Below are 27,505 nucleotides of genomic sequence, written 5' to 3'. Positions count from 1 at the left end.
CCCTGCTTCCACAGGCCAAGAAGCAATGGAGTCAGCCATGGACTAAAACCTCTGAAACTGAGCTAAAACCATCTTTTCACCTTCAAACAGTTTCTGGTGTGTGCCACAGTGACCAAAAGCTGACTAACATGTCCTTTCTGCTTTATTGTTTTGTCACTAAGTGGCATTTTTAAAAACTTGAAATAGGGGTCAGGAGAGATGGCTCCACTATTAATAGTGTTCTCAACACTTGCAGAGGACTTGGTTAGGTTCTTGGTCATAACTACCTGTATTTCTAGTTTCAAGGGCTCTCTCGCCCTCTTCTGGCTTCTATGGGCACTGCAAGTACATGGAGCATGCACATGAATAAAAAAGTAGATAAGACTAAAAACAGAAAAATCTAAAGATAAATATATGTGTGTATATACATACATATAAATATATACACACGTGTATATACATAAAAATATATGTATATATACACACACACATATATATACACATACATATATACACATATTTGTCTCTCATCTGCTCTCTCCTGGTACAAGTTCCAGTAGGCAAAAACCAAATTTTAAATATCATTCTGTGTTTTCACATAAATATTTTTCTCTTTTTAAAAGAAAGATATTAATTTATATTTGTCTAGTCGGTATATATATATATATATATATATATATATATATATATATGTATATATGGGTGTATATACCACAGTATGTATGTGGAGATAAGAGGTTGTTCTTGAAGTCAGTTCTTTCTATCCATCATTGGCCCCGGGAATCAAACTTAGGTCACCAGGCCTAATAACCAAGTGCCTTTACCCACTAAACTTAACCACCCATTACATGTTTAAACATTTATTTCATTATTAGTTTTTAAGAGTTTTACACAAGACTACTGTATTTGTATAACTTCTACCACATTCTCTCCCTCAAACTCTTCCCATGCCTCCCACTCCTTCAGGCTCTTTTCTTTAATTATTATTGTTGTTGTTGTGTGTGTACACATGTGAGTACATAAATAGAACATGCTGAATATCTTTATTGTTCTTCCTATGTACATATCTTTAGAGCTGACCACTTGGAATTGGATAAGTTATCAAATCTTGTCCCTGGAAAGAATGTTCCTCCCTCTTTTAGCAACTATTGATTGTCTGTAGCTCTTCATCTAGGAATGAGATATTCTGAGATTTCCTCCATACATTTTGACGTGTCAACTGATGTTATCACTATGCAAGTTGTTTTTAGATAACCGTGTTAAGATTTTTTTGATATATTTGTCCGTATGTATATTTTTATTATATATATTTCCTTATATATTTCATGCAAATATTATCATTATTATTTCATCCATTGCTATACCTCCAGGATTTTCACCTGAACATGATACTTAGTAGGGTATAAGTAATTGATTCTTGCACAAATGGTAGAAAGAATGTGTCTCTGTCTTTCTGTAAGCCTGTTCCTTTCAGAGCATGTTTAGGCAGATTGTGATTTGCCATTGCTCTTTGGAGACAACTGCAATATTCAAGTCACAAAAAATCTAGTACTACAAGATGTCAAGGAACTATAAAAGTTGTTTAGTTTAACATTTAGGCTATAGTTCCCCTCCAAGTGAATGCTATCTTCTTCCTGCACATTTAAGTTATAAATAAAGTGCAAATACACAGATGAACAAGATATGTCAAGCCGTCTATCCTCGTGGAGTTTTTCTGTTAACAAGTAAAGGTATGCAATTAATCGATAAAATACATAAAATATTAGAAGGTATTAAAATATGCATGTAGTGGTGATGTGCCTAGCATGTTCAAGACTCTGAATTCTAATCCTAGCACTTTAGAAAGAGAAAGCTTAAGTGTAGAATGAAAAATGGTATAAAATATGAACATTCATAATTTAATGTAAGTATACCAAAAACACATTTGTCTAAAGAGTTTTTTAAAGGTTTCTACTTAATTTGACAGCTCTTAACTCTAATGAGCCTTTGAGTTGATTTTACAAGTGTATTTTGGAATTAAAATTCAGTTATGCATCAAGTTGCTGGATTATGCAAAAGACTTTGGCTTTAATTTCATTATTTTCCTGTGGCAACAATTAATGATTTCTAATAAGGATTTGAACTTTCAACCAGATGTTATAAATGCCTATAAACATGCATAAGAGTAACATACAGTGGGAAAAAAACGTGTAAAAGGTTAGCATATATGTGTATGCACTCACGCATACCCGGGCATTCTATATGAGTTAGAAGGCAGCAGAGACTGACGAGAATGGGGGGGGGTGTGATGCTCAGTAGGGAATGCAGAGAGAACCTCACCAAGTTGTTAACATTTCAAACAAACCTCAGAGAAGCAAAAGAAGAAAACATGGTTGTCTGGACTAAAATATTCCAGCCAGAGGGGATGAATAACAAATTCGAAGCCTGGAAGCTGGCATGTGACAAATGTTTGGGGAGAGTAAGAAGCCTGTGTACTCAGAGAAGAGAAGTTAAGAAAGAGTTGAGAAAAAGAAACAATTGCTTGCTTTTAAATCATTCTCAAGCAAAGCAAAGCAAAGCAAAACAAAACAAAAAATCTTGCTGTCATCTGTAAGATTTGCATGGTATAAATATTTTATTGACAATGTTAAGCTTCGAATCTTTGACAGAACAGAGTTGTTAGGCACAGTATTGTAGTGTGAAGCGGCGGGGCCGTGTCCCGCCACCCGGCAGCGGCTAGCTTTACACCCGAAATAATTACACGGAAACTGTATTCTTTTAAACACTGCCTGGCCCATAGTTTCAGCCTCTTATTGGTTAACTCTCACATCTTCCTTTAACCCATATTTAGTAATCTGGGTAGCACCACGAGGTGTGGCTGACCAGGAGAGATCTTAACCTGCGTCCATCTCGGAGAGGAGCAGCATGGAGACTCACTATGGCGACTGCCTGAAGCGTCTCCCCAACTCTACTTCCTTGTTCCCACAATTCTGTTCTGTCTACTCCACCTACCTAATTTTCTGTCTCTTAAAGGGCCAAGGCAGTTTTCTTTATTAATTAACCAATGAAAGAAACATAGACAGATAACTCTCCTCCATCATTTCCCCTTTTTCTGTTTAAACAAAAAAGAAAGGCTTCAACTTTAACATAGCAAAATTACATATAACAAAACAGTTATCAAGCAAGTATTACACTTACAATATTTAAATCTATTTTATCTTTTATCATAACTAAGGAAATCTATAACTATCTATTTATTCTTCAACTCCATCAAAGACTCCAGAAGGATATAATATTACCTAAGTAAACAAGTCATTTGTAACTTTCAAACTCTAGAAATGACAGAGACAACTCGCTGCCTAGACAGTCACCCAAAGTTCCTCTGTACCGTTGGGGCATCCGTCTTCAGCCTTCAGGCCCATAGTGTCCAGCAGACTTTTTCATGAAGCAGGAAATTCCAAAGACAGTTCAGTCACTTTCTGCTATGTCCTGCAGAACGTCTCGCAGACTCTTTCATGAATCAGGAACCCCGAAAGACCATCTCACCTTTAGGCAAGTTCAGCAGTCCTCTCTCTGCGGGTTTTTTGTGTCCAGTTCATGGAACAGTCCAGCCAAGAGCAGTTTCTTGCCCAAATGGCTAACAAACTCCATAAGTAGCCTCTTCGATGCCCATCTTCCTCTTGAAGTAGATTGGTGCTGCCAGGAGCAGACGTGTCTCATTGTCATGAAAAACCCTAAGTTATTAAAACATTAAATGCCATATTCTGCAGTCTTTGAAAGATATGAAGAATGTCTATCTAACTGAAATATATCTCTACATATCTAGAAAATCTAGTAACATGACTACAAGCTTAACTATTATCAATGATTATCCATTAACAACCTATATTTCCTAATTATACATTACAGTTTTTAAAATGAGCTACAATCACAATAGCTTAATCAAGATCAGAAATACATATACATATAACAAAATTGACCTTAAAATCTATACCAATGCAAATTCATATCTATATCATCTCCCCCTTTAAATGTAAAAGAACATTTATAAGCAATATTTGGGAAAATGGGCGCAGTTTTTTCTCTCCAAACTGCTTCCTGCTGAATGGGGGCGCTGTTATTTAGGTCTTTCATGGTGTAACCTGTGTGCTAGGTTCCTCTCAGTTGGCAGTTGAGTGAAGTAATTTTTTGAAGATGTTCACAGCAACCTTTCAGGAGGGCGTGGTCTATCATACCATATTGGGATAGAAGCAATCCACAGAGTCTCGTCCTCTGTGAAAACAAAAGAAGAAACTCTTTTCCAAAGCATCATGTTCTTAGATCCAAATCCTAAAGTCATACCGTTAAGATGTCCATTCTAGTCTAGCCTGGCAGCCCATATAATGAAATGTCTCTCTGTACTTAGCTCCTTTACAGTCAAAAAAATCAAAGAAAACACAACAAAATACATAATCCAGACTCTGTGAATTTTCCATTTTTACGTGGCTTATTTTTACTCTATCACTTTACTTCTTTTAATCTATAACTATCTGTACTCTGTCTCTTTAAAGACTTTAACCTTTTTTTTAAGGCATTAACTTTATTCTCTATATTTTCTTTTTCTCTCTTTTAAGCCTACGTGAGCCATTTAAAGGCCTTCTATGTCTGAATCTTTTCTATTGTGAATCTGTAATTTTTTACTATCCAGGAGCACTTCTTAAAAGGTTAACCACTTCTTAAAATCTTAAGTTGCGCCAGGTAGAGGTAATACGGTACCGCCTGTTTACAGCCAAGTCTAAACCTTAACTGCGCTGTTATTATGGTAATTGCGATAGACCTGTCTGAGCTCAGCACAATTCAGCATGGCGGAGCAGAGCCAGAGCTGCTACTGCCTCAGTCATTTGGTGTCCCTGAGCTGCACACAGTTACAGGTACACAGCAGTCCACATTGGAGCTGCACTCAGCAGTTTAATTTTGATACTGAGCGTGCAGCACAGAAACTCTTTTAATCCAAGTCATAGCCGAATCTGACGCGCAGAGCACCGTGCAGTCTGAAAACACCTCTCTCTCTATGGCGGCAGGAATCCGCAAATGCTGTCCCGCTCGCCTAAGCCTGATTCCGCCATCTGCCCAGGTGCAGGCAGGGAGCAGTGAGCCATTGGCATGGTCTCAGAGTACTTTCTTTCCGATCCCAAGCGGGCAAGGTTTCTAAGTGGATTTAGTCACCACGTTGGAGCCAATCTGTAGTGTGAAGCGGCGGGGCCGTGTCCCGCCACCCGGCAGCGGCTAGCTTTACACCCGAAATAATTACACGGAAACTGTATTCTTTTAAACACTGCCTGGCCCATAGTTTCAGCCTCTTATTGGCTAATTATCATACCTTTCTTTAACCCATATTTAGTAATCTGGGTGGTACCACGAGGTATGGCTTACCAGGAGAGATCTTAACCTGTGTCCATCTTGGAGAGGAGCAGCATGGAGACTCCCTATGGAGACTCCCTATGGCGACTGCCTGAAGCGTCTCCCCAACTCTACTTCCTTGTTCCCACAATTCTGTTCTGTCTACTCCACCTACCTAATTTTCTGTCTCTTAAAGGGCCAAGGCAGTTTTCTTTATTAATTAACCAATGAAAGAAACATAGACAGATAACTCTCCTCCATCACAGTATGCACAGGTTCTAGCACTTTGATGTGAGGTCTGAGAGTTGTCAGACCTGGATGATGGAGGACCCAGTGAGTAGGTAATTACATTTATCATGATGACCCATGGGGGTTGATACTAGAATACTTATAATACTCAATACAATAGTAGAATTAAACTAGTTATAGGATATTTACATTGTATTAACCACTAAAGTCATGTAAGGAAAGTATATTATTGACCTTTGACATATGCAGGGAATCAATTATAGAATGATCTTCCTATATGAATATCATAATCCACTGATGCTCAAGTCCCTAAAACGGATTGTATATAATGTACCCACATCCTCTTATATGCTTTAAAGAATCTCTAGATGATTTAGAATACTTTATTAGTATAAATAGTATACAAATACTTATACTGAATTATGACAAGAAAGAAAACCTTATTTATAATTCAGTACAGATGTGATTTAAAAATGCTCACCTCTGTGATTGATTGACACCTTCCACACAGATGTGGAACTTGCGTACATAGAGAGCTGACTACATTACTTAAAAACTTTGGCCTGTATGGTGGGTGGTGTGGGAAGCCTCTCAAAGGTTTGAAGGCTAGAAGTAATGTGATCCAACTCTCATTTTCTTTCTTCTTTCTGAGATAGGGTTTCTGTGTTTGTAGTTCTGGTTACCTTGAAATTCTTTATGTAGATCAAGCTGGCCTTGAACTCACAGAACTCTGTCTGCCTCTTCCTCATAAGTGTTGGAATTACCAGCGTGTGCCACTACACGTGGCTGACTTTTGTTTCCAAAGCAAAATTTTAGAGCACTTCCTACAGGTGCCAGTAAATTTTCTATGCTTCTGTATCTGTTGAGTACATGTACATGTTTACATATACCTTTTTCATGGGTAATGAGTCCCACCAGTCACCACTCTGTTCTTTCCTTTGGATGTATATAGAATAGGAATAGATAATCTTTCCTTCAAAGAGCTTGTCCTCTTTCTTCATGAAGGCATTTAAGCAATAAGCCACTGAAATATGAATGCCTTCTGTTTCAATGGGGATTGAACCTTTCACTTTCTCATACATGTGAAATTCAGCATGGTTAAAAAGTTTGCATCATTACAACTGGTTTTCTTATTTCCTCTCATTCACTGGTAATGGAAAGAGTCTGGGGATCCCGCTCTGTTCTCCTTCTCTGAAGCTGCACAAATTGATGTCTGTACCGGTGTTAGTGGGAATTATTGACTAATTGCTGTGATGAAATACCATGGCCAAAGCAAGTTGGGGAGGCAAGGGTTTATTTGGCTCACACTTATACTTCCACTTCACCACTGAAGAAGTCAAGACAGGAACATGAACAGGGCAAGAACCTAGAGGCAGGAGCTGGTGCAGAGGACATGGAGGGGTATTCTTTACTGACTTGTGCATGCATCATGGCTTGCTGAGCCTGCTTTATTTATAGAACTTGGGACCACTAGCCCATGGTGACACCACCCACAATTGGCTGAGACCTCCTCCATGAATCACTAATTAAGAAAATGCCTCACAGCCACATTTTATGGAGGCATTTTTTCTATTGAGGTTCCTTCCTTTCAGATGACTCTAACTTGTGTCTAGTTGACATAAAACTAACCAGCACAATGCCTGTGAAAAAAGGATGAGGTCAGAAGTCATTCAATAATTTTGAATTATTTTTTTATATCATATGATAGCTACTGCTGAAAGATCCCAAAAGTCTGCAGAAGTTAGTTACACCCTGTGACCTACCTTGGAATTCAAGGTCATTATATGAGGCAACATCACTAAATAATTTCTAAATTGGAACAACACATAAGAATGACATTGGGGATGTTGTCTAAATTTAAAAATAAATTTTAGTGTTTCCAAAAGATACTAATCAAATAAATATTAGTATAATGACAGACTTTCTGAGCAAAATTCATAGAAGCTTAAAGAAGAAAACTGAGATTGTTGAAAATGATGAGAAAGAAAAAGAGACAAATTTAATGGAAGCCATGAATTAACATACATCTTAATGAATGTATTACTCAGCTATATACAAAATGCTTTGGTCTTAGTAGTCTTTTGTTGTTTCAGTAGCTCAAAGCTCTGTAGGCATTACCATACCAGAGCTCCTCAAGGCCTTGAAAAGTGTATTTTCTTCATGCCTGTCCGTAAGCAAGTCAAAGGACACAGCAATCTGTACATATCTAACATAATATGGAACTTGAAGCAATATGAGTAAAACAAGGAAGGCCTAAACTTCAGATTTGGGGCTCACTACTTATTGGTTGTGTCATTTGAGGAAAAATTATTTAAAATGAAGATAATGATATTACATTTCTGATAGAGTTGTTAAGAGAGAGACAGAGAGATGAATAATTAAATGCCACAAAAATTATTGAAAAAGTTTCAGTACACAGCAAATGTTGAGACAGTGCCAAGTATGATGATGCTGACAATACCACAAATGAGGAGGACGATGATAATGGTAGCAATGGTGATGATGATATTAAGATGCTTGCTGCTATAGTTTGGATGTTAAGTGTCCACCAAAGTCCTACATGCTAAAAACTATGTCCTCAGCTTGGTTCTATTGGGAAGTGGTTGGGTTTGTCAGTTTCTCCTGTGACAGGATACCTGGGAAAAAGAGTGAGCATAGGAAATATTTGTCCTGACTCCCGGTTTCAGTCCATAGCTGGCTGGCTGCATTGTTCTTAGGCTTTGATAAAGTAGAATACCATCATAGAGAGCATGTGCCACAGTAAAGTGTTTTAAATCATAGTGGCCTGAAAGCAGAGATACTTCAAGAGGAAGAAGCTAGCCACAATATTTACTTGTCTATCACCTGTCCCAGTGAACTACTTCCTCCAACCAGCCCCACTTGCTAAGTTTCTCTTCAACCCAAGCAAGGTTATCAAAGTGCAAATTTATCAGTGAATTGACCCATTGATGAAATGAGAGCTTTCATGATCCAACAACTTTCAAAAGCCCAATCCCTGAACATTGCTTCTAAGGAAATGAAGCCTTTAATATATAAATTTTGTATTGAAACTGCACAGTAGGAGAGACCTTAATAGATGGCATGTAGCAAGAGGTTTTTCAGATATTTGAGTGGGTATTTGAAGTATATAGCTGGATCCCAGCTCCTCTTCATTTCTTTTGCTCCCCCTATAGCCACAATGTGTTTGATTCTATTCTACCACACATTTCTTCCATAACTGCTGTCTCAACACAGGTTTGATTGACCCTGCACTGAAATCTTCCCAACTCTGAGAAGAAGAAATCCTTTCTTTTTATAACTTGATTACTTTGATCATTTTTATAGTAAGATAGCACAATCTTTGCTTCTCATACCACTTTTTTCTTGCTGTAACTGCTCTTTTGAAACAGTGATATTTTTAAAGCATGAACATCAGCCAAAAATAGTGAACATTTTAGACATCCTCCTGAAAAAATTCTTTCACATAGGCAGATATGTCTGAGATATCCTTTTCATCACAGACATAATATCATTTCCAGGTTTATCCAGCATAATTTCTCTGCAAATCTTCTGCGTGATATTTTAATCAGGACCTGTCCTGGGCTTTTCTTATTGTCCCAAATTTTCTTATTTCTTAATATACCTTAAGTCAACACAATTTCCATACTAATAATAAATGTTCATAGCAGCCAAGCTCCTGTGGGGGCCACCCAAACTTTTATTTCTGTGATCAATGCATAGTTTGATATGTAGATCTTATTTTCAGGCATCAAGCTTCCTAGAGGGAATCTTCTAACTCATAAAAGTGAATTGTCATTTTGGTTTGTACCTCTGCAGAAAGTCTGCTAGACAACTAAAATGAGGTCCCAATAGGCCTGGTTCCCAAAGTATCTAATGTTATCTGAGCTATCCCAGATCCATGGGATGGAGATTCTCAAGGCACTGTTACTTCCTGCTGTCCCAGTACTGATGAATAGCAGATGAAGAGAAGGAGAATCAAGTTCAAGTATAGAAATCTTCTTAGGGAGGGCTCTGGGGAGCAACAGCTGTGAAGAGGAGAAAGAAGCAGAAGTAGCAGAGTAAGAGGAAGAAGAAATCAGACTTCTTATGTGACTGCAGAAGCACTCCTTGGAAGTTTCAGGAATGAGGGACACCCTGGAAGAACTCATTAAAGTAGCCATTACTGAGCTCTTGAGAAGTAAACTCCAATAGTTCCAGGCCAAACTTCATTTAGTAATGACTTTGCTTTCTCTGTTATCTGGTTTCGGAGTTAGAAGTGAAGGTGAAGCTATGAAACCAGACCAAATACAGCATCACAATTCTGTTTGTATAAACTGCCCTTCTGCCTAGACTTTGGAGCTCCTTGAGCTTGCTGCTATGTCCTATTTCATCTCTATATCTACAGAATGTTGTGTCATGCTTGTTTAACAGTTTGTCATTAATACTCTTTTAACTTTACACAAGAAGTAGTACATTACAAGTAGCACTGAATAATATTTCTCCTACACCTGCCCAATCCTATCAGTAAGATCAAGTGCATCCTCTTCATCACTTAGTAAAATGTGATGTGAGCTTTTAGATCCATGTAGCGGGTGCAACCCTGTGCACACTAAGCAAGTGCACTGTCACTAAGGTCACTCTCCAGGCCTGGTGTTAGCTTCAATTAGATAATTATTCCTGGATTTGTTTCTCTGTATAGGGTTCTTAAGGTCCCAGTTTCATGTAAACAGTTAGAGTGGTATGGTGATGAACAACTTGATGTTGGCTGTACACAGGTATTTTTTAAAGATCTTGATTCTTTGCTGCTTGAAAGGTAGCATGACTTTAATCAAATTCGAATTTGAAACCAACTCATTAACTGGGAGATAGTGGGCAAGCTGCTTCTCCAAAGGCTTACTAATCATATCTGACTGTCTTTGCCCAGTTCATGCTGTGGTAACAGGGTACTGTAGACATGGGCATTTATACAGAATAAAACAGTATTTGGTTTTTACTTCCACAGTGTGGGGAGTCCAGGGAAATGACACTGGCATGAAGTGATAGTCTTTGTGCTGCATTAAGACACAGCAGAAGGAGAAGCAAGCACGCATGAGACAAACAGAGAAAAATCAAAATGAACTCATCCTTTTGATCAGAACTCACTATTGCTATTTCCAACCCACTTCCATTGGCCTAATCACAGCTTAAAAGTTCAAGTTCTCTTCTTCCTCTTTTTTCCCTTCTCCTTCTTTCTTCTTCTACCTCCTTTTCTTTCTTTTATACTTATGAGAGAACATTTCACTGCATGTCCCTTGCTGGTCTTAAGCTGGTTGTGTAGACCAGACTCAGACTTGTAGTGATCCTCCTATATTTGATTTACCTTTGTGCTGGAGAAATAGGTATGCACCACAATGCTCAACTAAGAAACCATCCCTAAATACCACTATGGTGGAAGCTAAATTTCAGTATGAGTTCTAGAATGGATATTCTTGGAAACTCTTAGCACTAACAGTAGAAAGTGGGGAGAGAATTTTTGAAAGTTAATACAGTATCATAGGTCAAAGCTGATAGTGGCCTCGATCTGGGCACTCAAAGGGAAAAAGCTGAGAAGTATCTGCCTTTTTGATATATTTGAAATGTAGAACTGATTGCATGTGAGGCTGGGAAACTGTAGAAGAATCAAGGTTGATATTTTTCATCTAAGCAACTTATTTCAGGTAATCTATGATTTTACAGAGCAGATGGATAAATATTGTAAGGCAGGAAGAGTGAAGTTGGTGTGGGGAGGCTAGGGAGAAGCAAAATGGATCAGTAAAAATTACATATTTCTCAATAAAGCCATTTCAGGAGAGAGGGGGGGAAGAGAGTAGAGAGAGAAAGAGGGGAGATTGAGAGGGAGAGAGGAATGGAGAGAAAGAAATAGAGAGAAAGAGAACTTAGAAGGAAGAAATAACAGACTGAAAGATCCTTGACTCACTGATGACCATTGGAAGGGTGTGGAAGCCTCTTAGCTTCCATGAAACTTAAGAAATAAGCATCTTCTACTGGGAGACCTCAAACACATCATCAGCCCATTGTAGACCTTCAGAACATAGAACTATTTTCTCAAGGTAACCTCAGCACCAACAGCCTGGCATGGTACATATGCAATGCCTATGCCATAGAAGATGGGGACCATTCTAAATCCAGTGCCGCTGGGATCCTAATAGGAATGCAATTTAAAACTCCCTTTTCTCTCTGAGGGCTACCTACAACCAATATGAATATTGAACATCTCTTTCATGGTCAAGCACCTTGGCTAGTGGCCTGATTGCTATCCTAGGGCATGAGGTTGAACAAGAATCTTGGTTCCTTCACAGTAGGATGAGTGAAAATGAAAGCTGAAAACCTTTTTTAATCCAGTGGTCAATGAATGGGTACTTTTAAAGAGATTCCAGGCCTGTTTCACTACATGCTGACCCTCCTCGGCAATAGTTCCACTGATAGTAATTCAGATATCATATAACTCATCCAGTAAACTGGAGAAAGTCAGTGGGTTTTAGTCTATTCAAAGTATGTGAACTTCGGCAAATATACAACATACACACAGAAAAGAAGACAAAATGTAAGGGAGAAGTTTGATTAATGTTCAAACCCCAAGAATATAACATGAAGAACTGGAAACAGAGTGTTAGCATTCTCCAGAAACCTCTTCATACTTCTTCAGACTCATCACCTTGGTCCTAGCATAACCCCTGTGCTGACCTCAGTCACCATTGATTGATTTTTCCTGGGTTCTATTTGTTTGTTTGTCTCATTTCATTTATGTTTTGTCTTGATTTTAGAGACAAGCTTTCTTTTTGTAACCCTGGCTGTCCTGAAACTTGCTCTGTAGACCAGGCTGGTGTCTAACTCACAGAGATTTGCCTGATTCTGCCCCCCGAATGCTGGTATTAAAGGCATGCACCACTACCACCTAGTGATTTCTGGTTCTTTATGACTTTTCTTATTTGCAGAAGTTCGGAGGCTGGAACCTGGGATTTCATGTGTTCTTGACAAGCACTCTCTCACATTTATACCTCTAGCTCACAGTTATGAATATGATCTGAACTCTAAGGGGTCAAAAGTGGGGCTTAGTAGCCCACAAATGAGCTTCAAGCACCTCTCTTCTTAGTATTAATTAGATGCAGAATAATATCTCTTCCCCTCTCTCTCTTGTGTGTGTGTGTGTGCGCATCTGTGTTCAGTGTCCTAGAGAGATTCCATGGCCTTGAACAGATTTTCACTAGAGTTCCTGTCCCTGAAAAGGGTAAGAGCCATCTCTAAGGTTTTACATTTCTTACTGCCTTTGATATTTTGATTGTGTAGTCAGTTTTGTTTTGTTTTGTTTTTAGCCACTATTTTCACCTGAACAGTCTAACATTGTTAATTTGCTGTTTCTGTTGTTGAAAAGCACATTATCCAGGGCTAGATTACTCCGCAAGGTTGTTAAAATGGTGCGTGTTGCTTCATATATTGGGGATTCTAAAAAATTACATGGTATAAACAAAGGGATGGTATTTATTAAAATATTTTATGCCTATGCCATTTGATCAAATAAACATTTAAATCTCTACAAATGAAAAAGAGTGAAAAGGTGGCACAGGAAAGTGGTTTGGATCTGTGACCATTATTCTGCTTTGAAACAGCCTCTCAGTATTGGCAGTCTGTTTTGGTGGCTTGCTACGTGATAGAACTGGAACTGTCTGATTCAAGCATCAAAGGATTCAGGGTATCCTTTGGGAACACAATCTTATTCTCTGAAGTCAGCAGTCTAATTTAAGACTCCTTCCTGTGGAACTCAGACTTGCCTTGCCTTCCTCAGCAGGTGTATTCAAAACAGATACCAAAGGCAAAAATGACACATGAGAAGTTCTTTTGAGAAGTAGTTACAATTTTCAGCCTTCTGCTTTAAAATTTTTTTCAGAAAAAAAGTAAATTTGGGGAATGATGGTGAAGGTCATATTCAAGAACTCTCACAGGGTAGGCAAGTGTTTTCCCACTGAGTCATACTCCCTGAGAAATTGTGATTTTGTTTACAAAAGTCATGCTGCTGCCTTAGATGCTGAAAGACACCTCTTCTGCAGAATTACACTCAACCAGTCATTCATCTTCCACCTACCTGATCCATCCATCCCTGTCTTCAGTGCTTATTGATCTTCAGCTGAATATATTACACTCTTTTGGGAGCATTCCTTTCCTTAAATGGCTGGAGACAGAAGAGAGTCAGCATCCAGACAATAATATCAAAATAGCATGAACAAAAACGGTAGGGACTCCAAATGAATGTTCTGGGAAAATCTGGTTTTGGCAAGATTAATTTTGGAGACCTCTTCATGAATCTTGAATCTCAAGATCTAGGCCTGGCATGTTGTTTGCATCTCCCTCTGGATATGAGGAGGTAAAGAATATTGGCTGAAAGGTGCTGTCAAAGTGTCCCACTAAGATCAGGGAAGGTGCCTGTCCAAGTGCAAAGGCAGCCACTTTTTTTGACATTCACCATCTTCTGGCCACCTTGAAAATCAGTTTTTCAACAAACTTGGATTTGTTACAGAGAGCACGGGAACATTTCTGTTGGAGGAAAAAAGGAGAGCGGGGCTAGCTTCTTTCTGTGCCCTGTACTTTACTCCATCTGTCCTTCCGTCTCAGAATCTGTGCTCACTAGAGCACTCTGCCTCAGTGCAGTCACATAATTTCCCCATCTCAACATTCCCTCAGGGACACCTTCTCTCACCACCTTAGTGAAAATTGCATCCAACCCCAAGCTGCCAGCGTTTCCTGTTTGTCCTCCTTAAACTTTTTGACTTCGTAGTGTTTTCCTTTCTAATCCACTACATGGTTTTCTTATTGTCCTTTTGGTTCATTTATTTCCTGAGCACCTACTAGAATAGAAACTTGTGAAAGAAAAGGGATTCTCGTCTGCTGTTTATCCAGCACCTGCAACACTGCCAGGAACATGGGGCGTGCTTGTTGGGCAAATGAAGTTTGTGTGACAACCATTTGAGCATGAGCTGGACTGGAATTTTGCTGAAAGAGGAAAAACAGCCATAGAAATGATCTGGCCAGTCATTCAGCTGACTGGCTTGTAAGAATCTGAAGTGATTCCTGGATTAAATTTCTCCAGAGACCTTCTATAAATCACCTGAGATGCTGCTCATGGTCAGACACCTGAACTCTATTACTCTTATAAGCAATTTATCAATATGTCAGTAATGCACCATGAAAACTTTTAAAATGAATTTGAGGACTTGAGATGTAGTTCAATAGCAGAGGTTTACTTGGCATGCCCCAGGACCTGGGTTCTATCCTCAGCACTGATATAGAAGAAGAATGCATAAATTGCAGGTTAAATTCAGATCCTACCATATATAAACTATACAATCTTGAACAAATTACTAAGCTCATCCTTGGAACTGATCTCCAAAATGGAACACCCTATTTATATACTGTTATTTGCACAGTTGATATAAAAATTAAACTAAATAATTAAGTCAAAACTATTAGCTCATACCTGCCAAGTTGTACTAAATAGTCAAAATGTTGAGAAGTTCATGATCAAAGGCATTTGCCTTTGAATACGTTAATTAAAATCATGCTGCTACTTAGTTATGAGAACTTCACCAAATAATTGTTTCATTTCTCTCTGGCTCTGTTTCACTATATCTAATGGTCAATATTGTGCCTGTCTCCTAGAGTCATTGTGAAGTGCACAAAACTTGGGTGAAGTTCAATTAAGAGGCCTGTGCAGAGAAAGCCCCGTGATAGCTGTTGTCATGGTTATCACTATTATTTCTATAGTGCCTGACCTGCTTTTTGCAGCTCTATCTTTCCCATCTTTCCCTACTTAAGCAATGTCAGTCTTTTTATATGCTGGGATGCTGATGGCAGATTTTTAAAACCACATCTACTTTATGTGTTGATGCTATCAAAAGAGAATCTCAATGTCTGGTTGGGCGTTAATAAATATGAATTCAGTCTGCAAAGCCAGCATGTCAACAGAGGAAGAAAAATATTTGTTCAAGTACAGTTTACAGATCTTACCCCATGGGAAAGATTATGTTTCTCTTCTCTCACACTGAAACTATAGATCAAAAGGAAAGAAAGCTTGATCCTGTAAATGGGTATGTTCTAAGAATAACCTAGTTGATATGTATAAATGTGGCCATACCATAGAAAGACAAATAACTAACCACAGCCAGGAAAGCAAGGTTCCCATGAACATTTTAGGTGACATACTAAGAGAAAAAGGCCATCCTCTAGGAGACTGATCTAAGAAGAATGAAACCACTTACTCCTGCTGGTAGTGACTGACATTAGAATCAAGAACAAGAAGGCAATGGAAAGTAATAGAAATATGAGGCCTAGCCTACCAGAACAAAGATAAGGAAAGGGGGAAGGACCCATAGGTCCTTGATACTGACTCTAGTGTCACCAAACAAACCTGCTTCTCTAAAGTAGAGGCTCCAGAAGGCAGAGTTCAGACGGTTTTCCAGTGCCTGGCAAATCTTTACAGGCTCCAAAATGAAGACACATAAATATCAAATTGTTTTCTTCCTTTCACAAAGTTTTCCATAAAATTTGAATCTAATCCTTCATACCCAGAATTCAGACTCTCAGAATTAACCCAAAGAAGATTACTTTTAAAACATGGAAGAGTGGGCAGGAGAGATGACTCAGCAGTTAAAAGCATGTGCTACTCATCCAAAGGTCCTGAGTTCAATTCCTAGCAGCCACATGGCCGCTCACAACCACCTCTAGTGGAATCTGATGCCCTCTTCTGACATAAAGTCAAACATGCAAATAGAACATTCATATGCATAAAATAAATAAGCCTTTAAAAACCTGGAATGGCTTAATAAGATAACTTAGATGACAGTTTATCATGCTACACAACCCTCAGCCACTGCCATTTAGTATGTACATATCCCTTGTGGTGTATATAACCTTCAGTTCTTCCTGCCACACACAGGTGACAGACAGATTGTAATTCTGATCCTCAAGTTAAGAGCACAAGAGTTTAGAATAGCTCCATGTACAATACCTGCCCAGTGTGCCAGTGGTTTGCAGTTCCAGTCCCACTACATACATACATACATACATACATACACACATACACACATACATACATACACACACACATACATACATACACACATACATGCATGCATACATACATACATGCATATGCATACACAATACAATAAAATTAACTAAGCCTGGAGAGATACCTCAGCAGTTAAGAGAATTTGTTATTCTTGCAGAGGATACCCTCATGGTGGTTTATAATTGTCTGTAAATCCGCTTTTATGGGCTATGCATATAAATAGACATAAAAAAGAAATCTTTAAAAAAGAGAGAGAACTGAAGTTTGCAAATCTTTACCCATTTTCCTTTAATCATAGAACTCCCTTTAATCATAGGACTATCACATTTCAGAGTCACTTTGAATCTGCTCTGTTATCTTCTTAAAAGCCATCTTTTATCTGTTGTTGTGAGGTTCTATTCCAAATTATCTCATACTTTTGTATTTTTTAAAACTATTGAGAATCTCAACTGGCTTTTGTTTTTCTGGCTCTATAACTGCTATATTAGAAATTGAAACACAATTCTCTATTAATCCACTTAAAATCACCACAATAACTCTATTACAAACTGTTTGTTTATACATATACTTATGTATGTTTTATGTATATATAAAATATATACATATTTATATGGGTTACATCATGATAGGAATAGGTTATATCTTGATCAGTCATTGGCCAAAGGGGTTTCATGGATCCCCAAAACATCACAGACTATTGACAAAGCAACTGGTTACTTTCCAAATCCTGGTGCTGAAGATAGTGCTGATTTTTGTCATCCAACATGGAGATATTGAGCTGGCACCCAGCCAGAAGCTTCACCACTACTGAATAAGACATATGGTGCTGCTGTGTACTATGCACACTACCAGGGTAAGAAAATAATCATTAGTATCACCCAGCTACAAACCCTGAGACCTATAACAATGGCCAGCATGCAAGATATACTGGTATAATAGTAACAGAAATAGGGAAGTAACAAGGTACTTTCTAAAATTATACTCAGGCCTGCTCCATGAGATGCAGCCCATACATGGCCTTCCTAAAGTGGCCAAGAACCTGATACTAGATAGGTCATGTGCCTTAGGGGAAAGCCTACTACCATTATTCTGCTAAAGAAAAATAACAAGAAAATGACTCCTAATGACATATCGCTATATGCATACATCAAAACCTCACTCAACCTTCTTAAGAGAAGCTTCTTGCAGAAGGTTGTAAGTAGCACAGAGGCCTAGAACTCAACAGTGTGTAGAGGGTGAGAGACTTTGTAGCGCTCAGCCCTAAATGGGATGTTTTTAACCAAACCTGTAGCCTCAAGGTGAGTATGAAGAAAGATGTAAGATCTGGAGGTCATGGGTAATGCAAAGGAAGCAGGGTCTTCCAGATATAACAGGACTGACACACATGCACACAAGGACATAAAGACAACACACATAAGACCTGCACAGGTTCAAGCAAATGGGATTCCAGTACTAGGAGGGGAGAGTGAACACAGGGCCTCATCCCTAACCAAGAATCTGTATCCAATTAAAATCTGCTTGCAAAGGAAGAAAATCTTTGTGGGAATATCAACCACACTCCAGGGTAGGCCCTCAAATTTCTGAGTGGGTTTGATTAGGTAATTTTCCCCCTTTTGTGAGCTTTTTGTTGTTGTTCATTTTTCAGTTTTTGGCTTGGGGGATTTTATTGACAGAGAGAGGGAAAGAGAGAATAAAGTTGGGCAGTTAGGGAGGTTTAGAAGATCTAGAAAATAGGAGGAGGAAATATAATAGGCTCAAATTATATTGTATGAGAAAAAGTTAAGAATTTTTTAAATGAAATATATGAGTAGATAGCATGTATTTACATTTTTACATAACTTGTTCGCATCCAGCTCCATGGAAAATAGCTGGGTTATTATACCTTCATTAACATTTAATTCATTGAAACATGTTGTTTGGGATGGAATATATAAAAAAAATTTCCATCATATGGATGTTTGGTTGGAAAATGGAGACAGCTAATTTTACCCTGTTCATTTCAGAAACCCTGCAGGATCCTTTAAGTTCAGTTTGACTATGGTTAATCTCCATACATAATGGAATATAAGCTATCTATCAAGAAAAATATGGTTGACAAGGTTAGAGAAATGGCATACAACATGTTTAGGATATAAAATAGGCTAAAAACTAGCAATAAAGTAATTGCTTAGATACCTATACTTCAACCATCAAATGTATAAATGAATAAATGGGTGAAATAAACATGTTGAAATATTTATAAGCATGATTAATATTTTGATGAAAACTATAAATGGTTACTTTGTTTTAATTTTACATCCTGAAATTTTAGGGATCAAACCCAGTATATGATAGGCAAGTATTCTACTACAGAGTAATGCTGTGCACCATACATATCTAAGTGTCATAACTTCCTTGTCATCTAGAATTTTTACAATAGTGTGTGTGTGTATGCATGTGTACTAAACTGTGTGTGACACTTAAACCAAGCATAGTTAATAATCTTTGCTAATCAACCTTCCCTACCTCCTCACAGTTTTCCACTGAAGTATCTTTCAGAGAGCTTTGGGGCTGTTCTGGACTCCTACCATCTATTTTCCTATACGTCTACTTCACTGTTCTGTTTGGGGAGCCCAGAGGAAAATGTATCTTTCTCCAAAATACCTTAATCCCTCTGGTGGAACCCATGTGTTATAGTGCTTATTTTGGAAAAATTATTTAACTTTCTTTGATCATAGAGATTTTGGTATTAGTCAACAGTCTATGTATAGGCTAATGATTATTTCCTGACAATTGCCAGATAGTTCCCATTCTCTTTCCACATGCACATACACATTGGTATACATGAGTACACACATGTACACACTTTTGACCTACTCAGCTACTGTAGAGTAAATTGGAAGTCCAGTAGCTTTCACCTGAGATTTGTAATATTTCAAAGCAGTCATTATTTGTGCTCTCTCTTTTTAACCCACGATATTTTAAAAATTACCATGCTACATCACAGGGCTATTTTGAGGACAAAACAAAAATGCTATCCAGAATTAGACTTTGGAACTTGGCGCTTCGTGAGGTGGGGTTACTCTGATGTCTTTTCATGATTTCTTCAGAAGGACAGGCTGTCTTGGACAGTGCTCAAAACAGTTACAATTGCAGGATTGTTTATACCATAGCCAAACCTGAGCTCTAAATCTCTTGCAGTGCCTTTGGTTGTGCGGTCTTATAAACTTCCATTTCCTTCCTCTCTTGATTATTCCTTGAAGCTTAAAACTTTGAGATTTTTTTAAATGAGTCATCCAACAATAGCTCTTTCCTGTGTTTATAAGAAACTTTCCCTCATCTTCTAAAAGCATACTTGCTTTTATGAATACAGCCGAACTAAATCATTATATGCTTAGATGTAAGGCACTGAGAACTGAGCGAATACATGCATAAGAAATGCATGTGTATTCTTCAGCATGGTGTTGTTGGTATGTTGCTCGTTTGCCAATTTGTTCATCCAGATTGTTACTACTCACTCATAAGAAGGTCCTTGACTAGAATCACTTTGGCACTTGGCCTCCACCACTATCACCTTGCTGATTAATATCTTGTGGTTAGAGATACTTTATTTTGGCTTATATTTTACCCGAACCTCTGAGCTACATTGTGTCAAACAGAATCTTGTAAGAGACCTACCAGCACCCCTATGTTTCACTTCCATCTGCAACAATTTATGCAAAGGTGTTATGCTTGGAGGAAGGAGGAAAGGGCTGCAGAGAAGTACCCCTCTCACAAGGTGTCTAGGCTGGAAGGTGAGTGTAGGAAGAACAGGCTGCAGATAGGGTGAAGTCCTAACTGAAAGTCATGCTTTGTCAGTTGACATAGAACTGTTGTTTTGACATAGAAAATGTCTGTTTTGGCATAGAACTTGTCTTTCCCTCTTTTCCAGGCCAAACTCAAAAGTAAGACTGGGGGGGGGGCTCCCTTTCTGAAGTAATTATTTGTGCTCCCTGGAACTTAAGAATATTTAAGCACTAGACCTTGGAGAAGAGGGAATTCTACTAATGCACTGCCTTTGAATTTGAATCATGTCTCTTTTCAAAGTGGCTGACCGATTGTGATGGTTTTGGCCATGGCTGTGTCCTTCTCGTATGAGCTACCCTCTCTCAGTCTGCCTCTTGTTGAGAACTCTTTCCTCTTTCTGACTCTTACGGTCTATGGAGGAAAAAGAGACCAAGGTGGTCACAGAATTAATACAAGAATTAGCATGAAACCTCGTCCCATTTTGCTTCTCAGTTGCCCTGGTTAGAAAAACAATACAAGATGCATCATTGCTGAATGACTCAGAGTTACTGGGAAGCTTATTCTGATTCAGTTGAAAGACGCTGTCGTATTACACAACCTGCCTTTTGACCCAGGTTTTTAAATAGACAGAAAGTGGGTTTGTGTGTATCCTTTAACTGCCACCAGCAGGTTAGGCCATCCAGGTGTGGATCTGTATGTTGTCTTATTGTAAGTATTTTATGGGGCTCTGCTCTTATATCTCTATGTCAAATTGTTATCCTAGTAGGGAGAGCTAGCTAGAGTCAAAGTGCTTTCATGGAAGGCCTGGGGTTGTTTTATTTCTCTGCTTCAATTTCCCTGATTTCTGAAAACTCCTATGCATCTAGACTTCCAACTCCCTGGAAGAGCGAGCCGGGGTCTGTTTTGTGACTCTTCCTTCTCGTAACTGTACACCTGTGGTTTCTCACCCCTTCTAACTTGAATTGTGTTGATAATTGTAATTCTCTGTGTACACACCGGCCCCTGATTCTAAGATATTTACAAATATTATTGACAACACAGATGCCTTTTGGTAGCTGTTCTCTACTGGTATTTAGATTTTATAGGCAAGGGTCCCAATTTCAGAGACAGTCCTCTTTACACTGCTTAACAGGCCACATATTTGTTTGAAAGATTTTTCTGGAGATGTCTATGCCAAAAAGCTGAACAGGATTCTATGGATACAGGTTCCAAAAGATTTGAGCATGTATTAGATATTGGCAACATGATTTGCTCTTAAATATTGCAAACTTAGGGCTGGAGAGATGAATCAGTGGTTAGAGCACTGACTGCTCTTCCAGAGGACCCATGTTCAATTCCCAGCTCCTACTTGGCAACTCACAGCTCTCTGTAATTCCATTCCAGGGGACCTGACACCATGACAAAATATCAATGCCCATAAAATATAAATAAATAATTTTCAAAAATGCCAAATTAGCAGATTTAACAAGATTTACACTGTTTTAAATGTTTCCTTCTAAATTTTTGTATCTCTCAGGGAAAATCATACCCCTTCAGAGGCCCATTCCCAGCAGTACGGAATCCAATTGCCTACCTAGATCATAACAACCTCTGGCGGACAATGGACGAGATGGGTGATGAGGTAACACTTACTAAAGATGCATATGTGTTTTCCATTATTCTTCAGAAGAAAGAAGGTACAAAGTATTGGTCATCCCACATGCATAACATAGTGCCCAGCACATGCTGACAATCAATACACATCAGTAAAATAAATGAACGAATTTGTTTCTAATGTTTAAAAGAATGAGCTATCAAAAATACTGCTATTTGTATACACTTGTTGAGCAAGTTGAGAAGTATGAAGCCTGAAGCCTTTCTGGGATGATATTTCTAATTTAGATTCCCCAGGACATAGACAGTTCTTTGATTATCTATCACACACAAACTTGCACCTCCCAAATAACCACATGGAAACTTTAACTGAAAACTCTGATTTCCAGATGGTTAGTTGCAATTCTTTCATTCAAGTTAAAGAGTTGAATTTGTGAGTGATATCTGTAAGCTATTAATTTAATTCCCCTAACCTGTAGCTTCAGTTTCCATGGTTGTAATTATCTATGGCCAACTGCAGTTGGAAAATATTAAATAGAAAACTCCAGAGAGACAACATTCACATAGCTTATTACAATACATTGTTATAAACATTCTGTTTTGTTATTGCTAATATATTTCTATGCATGGTGTAATAATTAAATTTTATTGTAGATATATTTTATAAGATAAATATCTTAATTCTAAAGGAAAGTTAGTATAAATTGAGTGCTATAGATTTGTGGCAGAAGAGTTGCACAGACAGAGAGATTTATGCTATTTGAGAAATTATTAGGAGCACTTGGAAAATTAAATTTTAAATTTTTTCTTGTTTGAGTTAGATCTTTTAGTGTTGTGCCATAGTTAGTTGAATGGAAAATTGTCTTTCTTTCTTCTTTAATGTATCTCAATATAGATTCCCAGTGATGCTCCTTGGAAGGCACCCCTTGCAGAAGAGTGGGACTACATGTCAATGAAAGAGTTGATAGATAAGATCTGCTGGACTAAGTAAGATCTCCCATTGGGCAAAAGCATTTATTGTGAAAATCCTTGGAGTTTATTTGGGTATGCCATTTAACAGGCAGGAGGCAATCAAGTGTCTGCTTTATGTCTAAAACCATACCACTGAGTAAGTAAATAGTTGAAAGATCCTGAAACAAAGTCTTCCTCTAAATATAGGTATATTTTACTTCTTCAACGTAGTTTTGTACCACCAAGCTGCTATTTCTCCTGTGAAGTCCTCAGAACAAACCAGAATCAGCCATTTTTTTTCTTAGACCATTTTAAAGTCCGGTGGTTTAACAGTCTCCTGAGGTTGTTGACGTAGGGATAGTTTTGTATTCCTCACTGGTGGTCAACAGTAGAGAGCACAGGCATTTGAAACACATTTTATAATACAATACAATACAAAATTTTACATACCAATCCCTCTCTCTCCCCTCCTTCTGCTCTCCCAACCTCACTATCCATCCACTCCTCAGGGAGGATCTGAAGCTCTAATAACCGAAGACTGATTAGATGAAATAAGGGCATCCAAAAGATGGGATAAACTAGAAAGTTTTAAAATCATGTTGTAGAAGAATACTTAGTGGTTTAAAAAATAATATTAAACACATAGAAAAGTGAGCTTTCTGGGAACTTTACCTGTAAACCACAAGCCTTGTGATAAAATACAAAATAATAGGAATGGGTTAATTTAATGTGTAAAAGTTAGTTAATAAGAAGCCTAAGCTATTGGCCAAGCAGTGTAGTAATTTTAAAAAAGAAAAAGAAAAGTGGGATTTCATAGATTATTAATGGTGAGATATACAATCCCAACTCTGAAAATAAAATTATTTATAATATGCATTATAAAAAACAAAGGACATTCACTGAGATATATTTAATGAAGAGTGAATGGTACAATGCATTTACCTATGACTGTTCGGTTGGATATTTTGACTGCCTCTAAGCTTTCATTATTATTATTATTATTATTATTATTATTATTATTATTATTAGGCATATATTGTGTAAAGCAATCTATTCTGAAATGATCATTTGTGCCACAAAATTTATGGCTATTGTATCATTTAAGAACACTTATCTACAGCATTTGAAACTTCATATGAGAACATGGTTTATAATAGAACATATTTTTGCTGTGGTAGAATTTTGTTTATTTATAAAGTTTATAGATTTCCAATAAGATAATCTATATCTGTTCTGGAACTTCTGTTATGGAATGTTTTTAATAAATTCTGGTTGATCCTTTGTCCTCAAAAAGCTTGCAGGCACTTTCACAATGGAATCAGTTATGTTTCTCTAAGTTCTTAGAGACCTGAGATTCTTACCACAGCCTTGAACTCAGCCTCCAGTTAGTGAATATCTTTGGTGGCCAAATCACAGAAAGAATGTTGAGATATTTATTTTAAAAAGAATTGGGGCATTTTCTAATTATTACTAAGCAAGATGTACATGAGATCATTTGCTGACTTTAAAGGTAACAGCCCCCAGAACAATTAGCCTATTCTTATTCAAAGTAGAGAACATCATATTGAGTGAGGTAATCCAGACCCAGAAAGACAAATATCATATGTGCTCACCCATAAGTGGCTTTTAGACATAAAACAAAGAAAATCAGCCTACAATTCATAATCTCAGAGAACCTAGACAACAATAAGGACCCTAAGAGAAACATAACATGGATCTAATCTAAATTGGAAGTAGAAAAAGACAGGATCTCCTGAGTAAATTGGGAGCATGGGGACCATGGGAGAAGGTTGAAGGGGAGGGGAGAGGAACAAAGGGGAGCAGAGAAAAATGTATAGCTCAATAAAAATAACAAAAAATGACAAACATACACTCAAAGACTAGTGCTGTTCATTTCCTTAGTCATAATTTATAGAATGTTGTTCAGTAGAGCAAAGTGTATTTTCATTGGGATCATAGGTATGCAATTATGTTTTAGAAAAAACTATATGTAGAAAAAGAACACATCAAAATTAGACTTGTAATTGTCTTTTGGATGGCAGAGATATGGAAAGTACTCATTGCCTCATATTTTTATCTTATGAATTATGAATCAATGCTCATCTAATATGTATATATTTTATGTAATAAAACTAATATAATGTTTATCTTTTTTAAAGTAAAGAAGGCAAAATTACAAAACATTATTACTCTAGACTTCTTGACCTTTCATCCCTTAAATGCTGTAAAGTTCATTTTTTTTCTTGCTGAAACTCCCAGGGTAAATCAAACAAAAGATTAAGAATGGATCTGCTTAAGACAGAGAAATGCAGTTTTTCTCCTTCACCTACAGCTTCAATTAACCATCATTAGTCTTTGTCCAGAAAGAACATTTTTCTTCATGGGAGAGATAGACTACACTCACATAAATTTTACTACTTTATAATTTTATGATTATTCATTTTATTATTAGCTATTGATAATTTCTTTAATTAGGACATTAAAGGATTCTGTAGTTCTCAGGACTGAACCAAAATCTTCACACAAAATGGCAAGCCACATCCCTAGATCTATAAATTAAAATATATCATTAGTTTTCAAGTAAGAAACAATAGATAAGCAGTTGTAGAGATAGCTCTTGTAGATGACTTGGGTTCGCTTCCTAGTACCTGCATCAAGTGGCTCACAGCCACCTGAAACTCTACCTTCAAGAGATCCAAAACCCTTTTCTGGCCTCTTGGGCAACTGAACATATGTGGTGCACATAAATACACTTTGGATTTATGGGAGGAGAGAGATAGAGATAGAGATTCAAGTTTATTTTGAGAGTCTTGGCTTTAACCACTTAGTGAAAGGGAGTGCCTTTTACCAAAAGAAGAATTTCAGGAAGACTAGAGAGTGTGTAGGGACAACTGATGCCACAGGCTATGACACCAAAGTCAATTCTGAACAAGGTGTTTTGTTTTAGGGGACATAAATACCACATTTCTAAGTCCATGTTCTCATGTATTATAATATTGAATTCCAGAAGTTTGTTAAATTGTGGTGAACATAGCCAAGGAAACAAGAAACTTGACTACTCTAAACCTTTCAGAAGGCTCTGTTCTGCATTTGCAAATCATACTCCTGTTTCTTTCTGAACAGATCAGCAAAGCAAATTGCTACTCTCTTTGTGAACCTATGTGTCACTGCAGAGACCCATGAGGTCTCTGCTTTGTGGTTCCTGTGGTACGTAAAGCAGTGTGGGGGCACAACCAGAATCATCTCAACAACCAATGGAGGGCAGGTACTGTACCCACACAAACTTACTACTACAGAAATGGGTGTCATTCTGCAGTCACTAGATGCTGATGAATGAGACAGGCTTGTAATTTGTCATGCTTTATTTACCGTGGTAGCTTCAAGTAGCTTTCAGAAAAAAAAAAAACAAACATCTGTTGTCAGGTGTCAAGTGGCCAGCATAATTTTAAGAGGCTCCCCAGAAATTCCAAACAGGGAAAAGACAGACACGCACTTAAATTTAAAGAACATGCCAAGGTGTGGGCTGTAGTTCATTGATAGAACACTTCCCTGGAATGGAACAGGTTCTGGATCCTTCCCCAGTACTAAGAAAGAAAAAGAAATAGAAAATAAGTGAAGGAAGGAAGAGGTGAATGTTTTGAAAAGCGACACCACATGGGAGGATTCATTCTTCATTTTATTTGTTCAATGCCTGTTTTCTGAGCATTGTGTAAGGCCCCCTGTTAGGCAGAGTATAAAATGGATTTAAGTTTTTAATCTGTTTGGTTGTCTTACTACTTTTCTTCCTGTCCTCTTCACCTCCTATTCTCTCTTCTTCCTCCTCCTCTTTTCGCCTTCTTTGTAGACCTACTTGAAAAACGTCTTTAAAAAGTTAATCAAAGAATAATGAGCTCTTCAGCAGGTAAAAGAGCTTGCTATAAATGTTTAACAGCTAAGTTCAATCCCAAGAACTTAAGTAAGAGTAGATAGAAAGGATAAAACTGGCTCCACAAAATTGCTCTCTGACCTTCACACTTGTACTCACATATACACATCATGCACACACACACACACACACACACACACACACACACACACAATTACTACTAGTAATAGTATAATGCTTTTTGAATTAGCTGCTCTAAAACTTGAGGATGAGGAGGCAAACAGGCAAACTGTGTGCATAGCCAGGTATAGTATTCAGAAACTCTTGAATGTTTGGAAACAGGGCTGGAGACAGGTGTCAGGGTTCATGGCCCCAACAAAGAAACTATTTTTCCCTAACTGGACCCATACAGAAGCACAAGAAATAATGAGACACAGTTCACACAGCAATATGGGAAGGGCATCTCAGGCTTCATCCATTCCTGAAGATCTACCCGCATTTTTTATTCAAACACCTTTTATCCCTCAGGTAAACCACAGTGGAAACTCATTAATATTCTCTTTCTGGGGGGCATGGGACTACAGAAACACCTGCAACTTAAGTCACCAGCTTGGATTCAACATCTCTTCCCAGGCGATCTACATTTTAGCAAAAGAGAAGGAGCC

General features: G+C 37.8%; 1 protein-coding gene across 1 annotated transcript in view; it reads left to right on the top strand.

Annotated features, from left to right (window-relative positions):
• Maob (monoamine oxidase B) overlaps positions 1 to 27,505 on the top strand; it is a 109,116-nt gene that overhangs the window by 63,337 nt on the left and 18,274 nt on the right. Inside the window, exons 4-6 of the mRNA XM_038315967.1 lie at positions 21,948 to 22,052; positions 22,920 to 23,011; positions 26,099 to 26,240. Coding sequence (XP_038171895.1) covers positions 21,948 to 22,052; positions 22,920 to 23,011; positions 26,099 to 26,240 — 339 coding nt within the window. The remainder of the gene's footprint in view (positions 1 to 21,947; positions 22,053 to 22,919; positions 23,012 to 26,098; positions 26,241 to 27,505) is intronic.

Source organism: Arvicola amphibius, chromosome X (genome assembly GCF_903992535.2).
Source record: "Arvicola amphibius chromosome X, mArvAmp1.2, whole genome shotgun sequence".
NCBI lineage: Eukaryota > Metazoa > Chordata > Mammalia > Rodentia > Cricetidae > Arvicola > Arvicola amphibius.
Note: the sequence above shows the minus strand (reverse complement) of the source record. Positions and strands in the feature narration are given on the sequence as shown.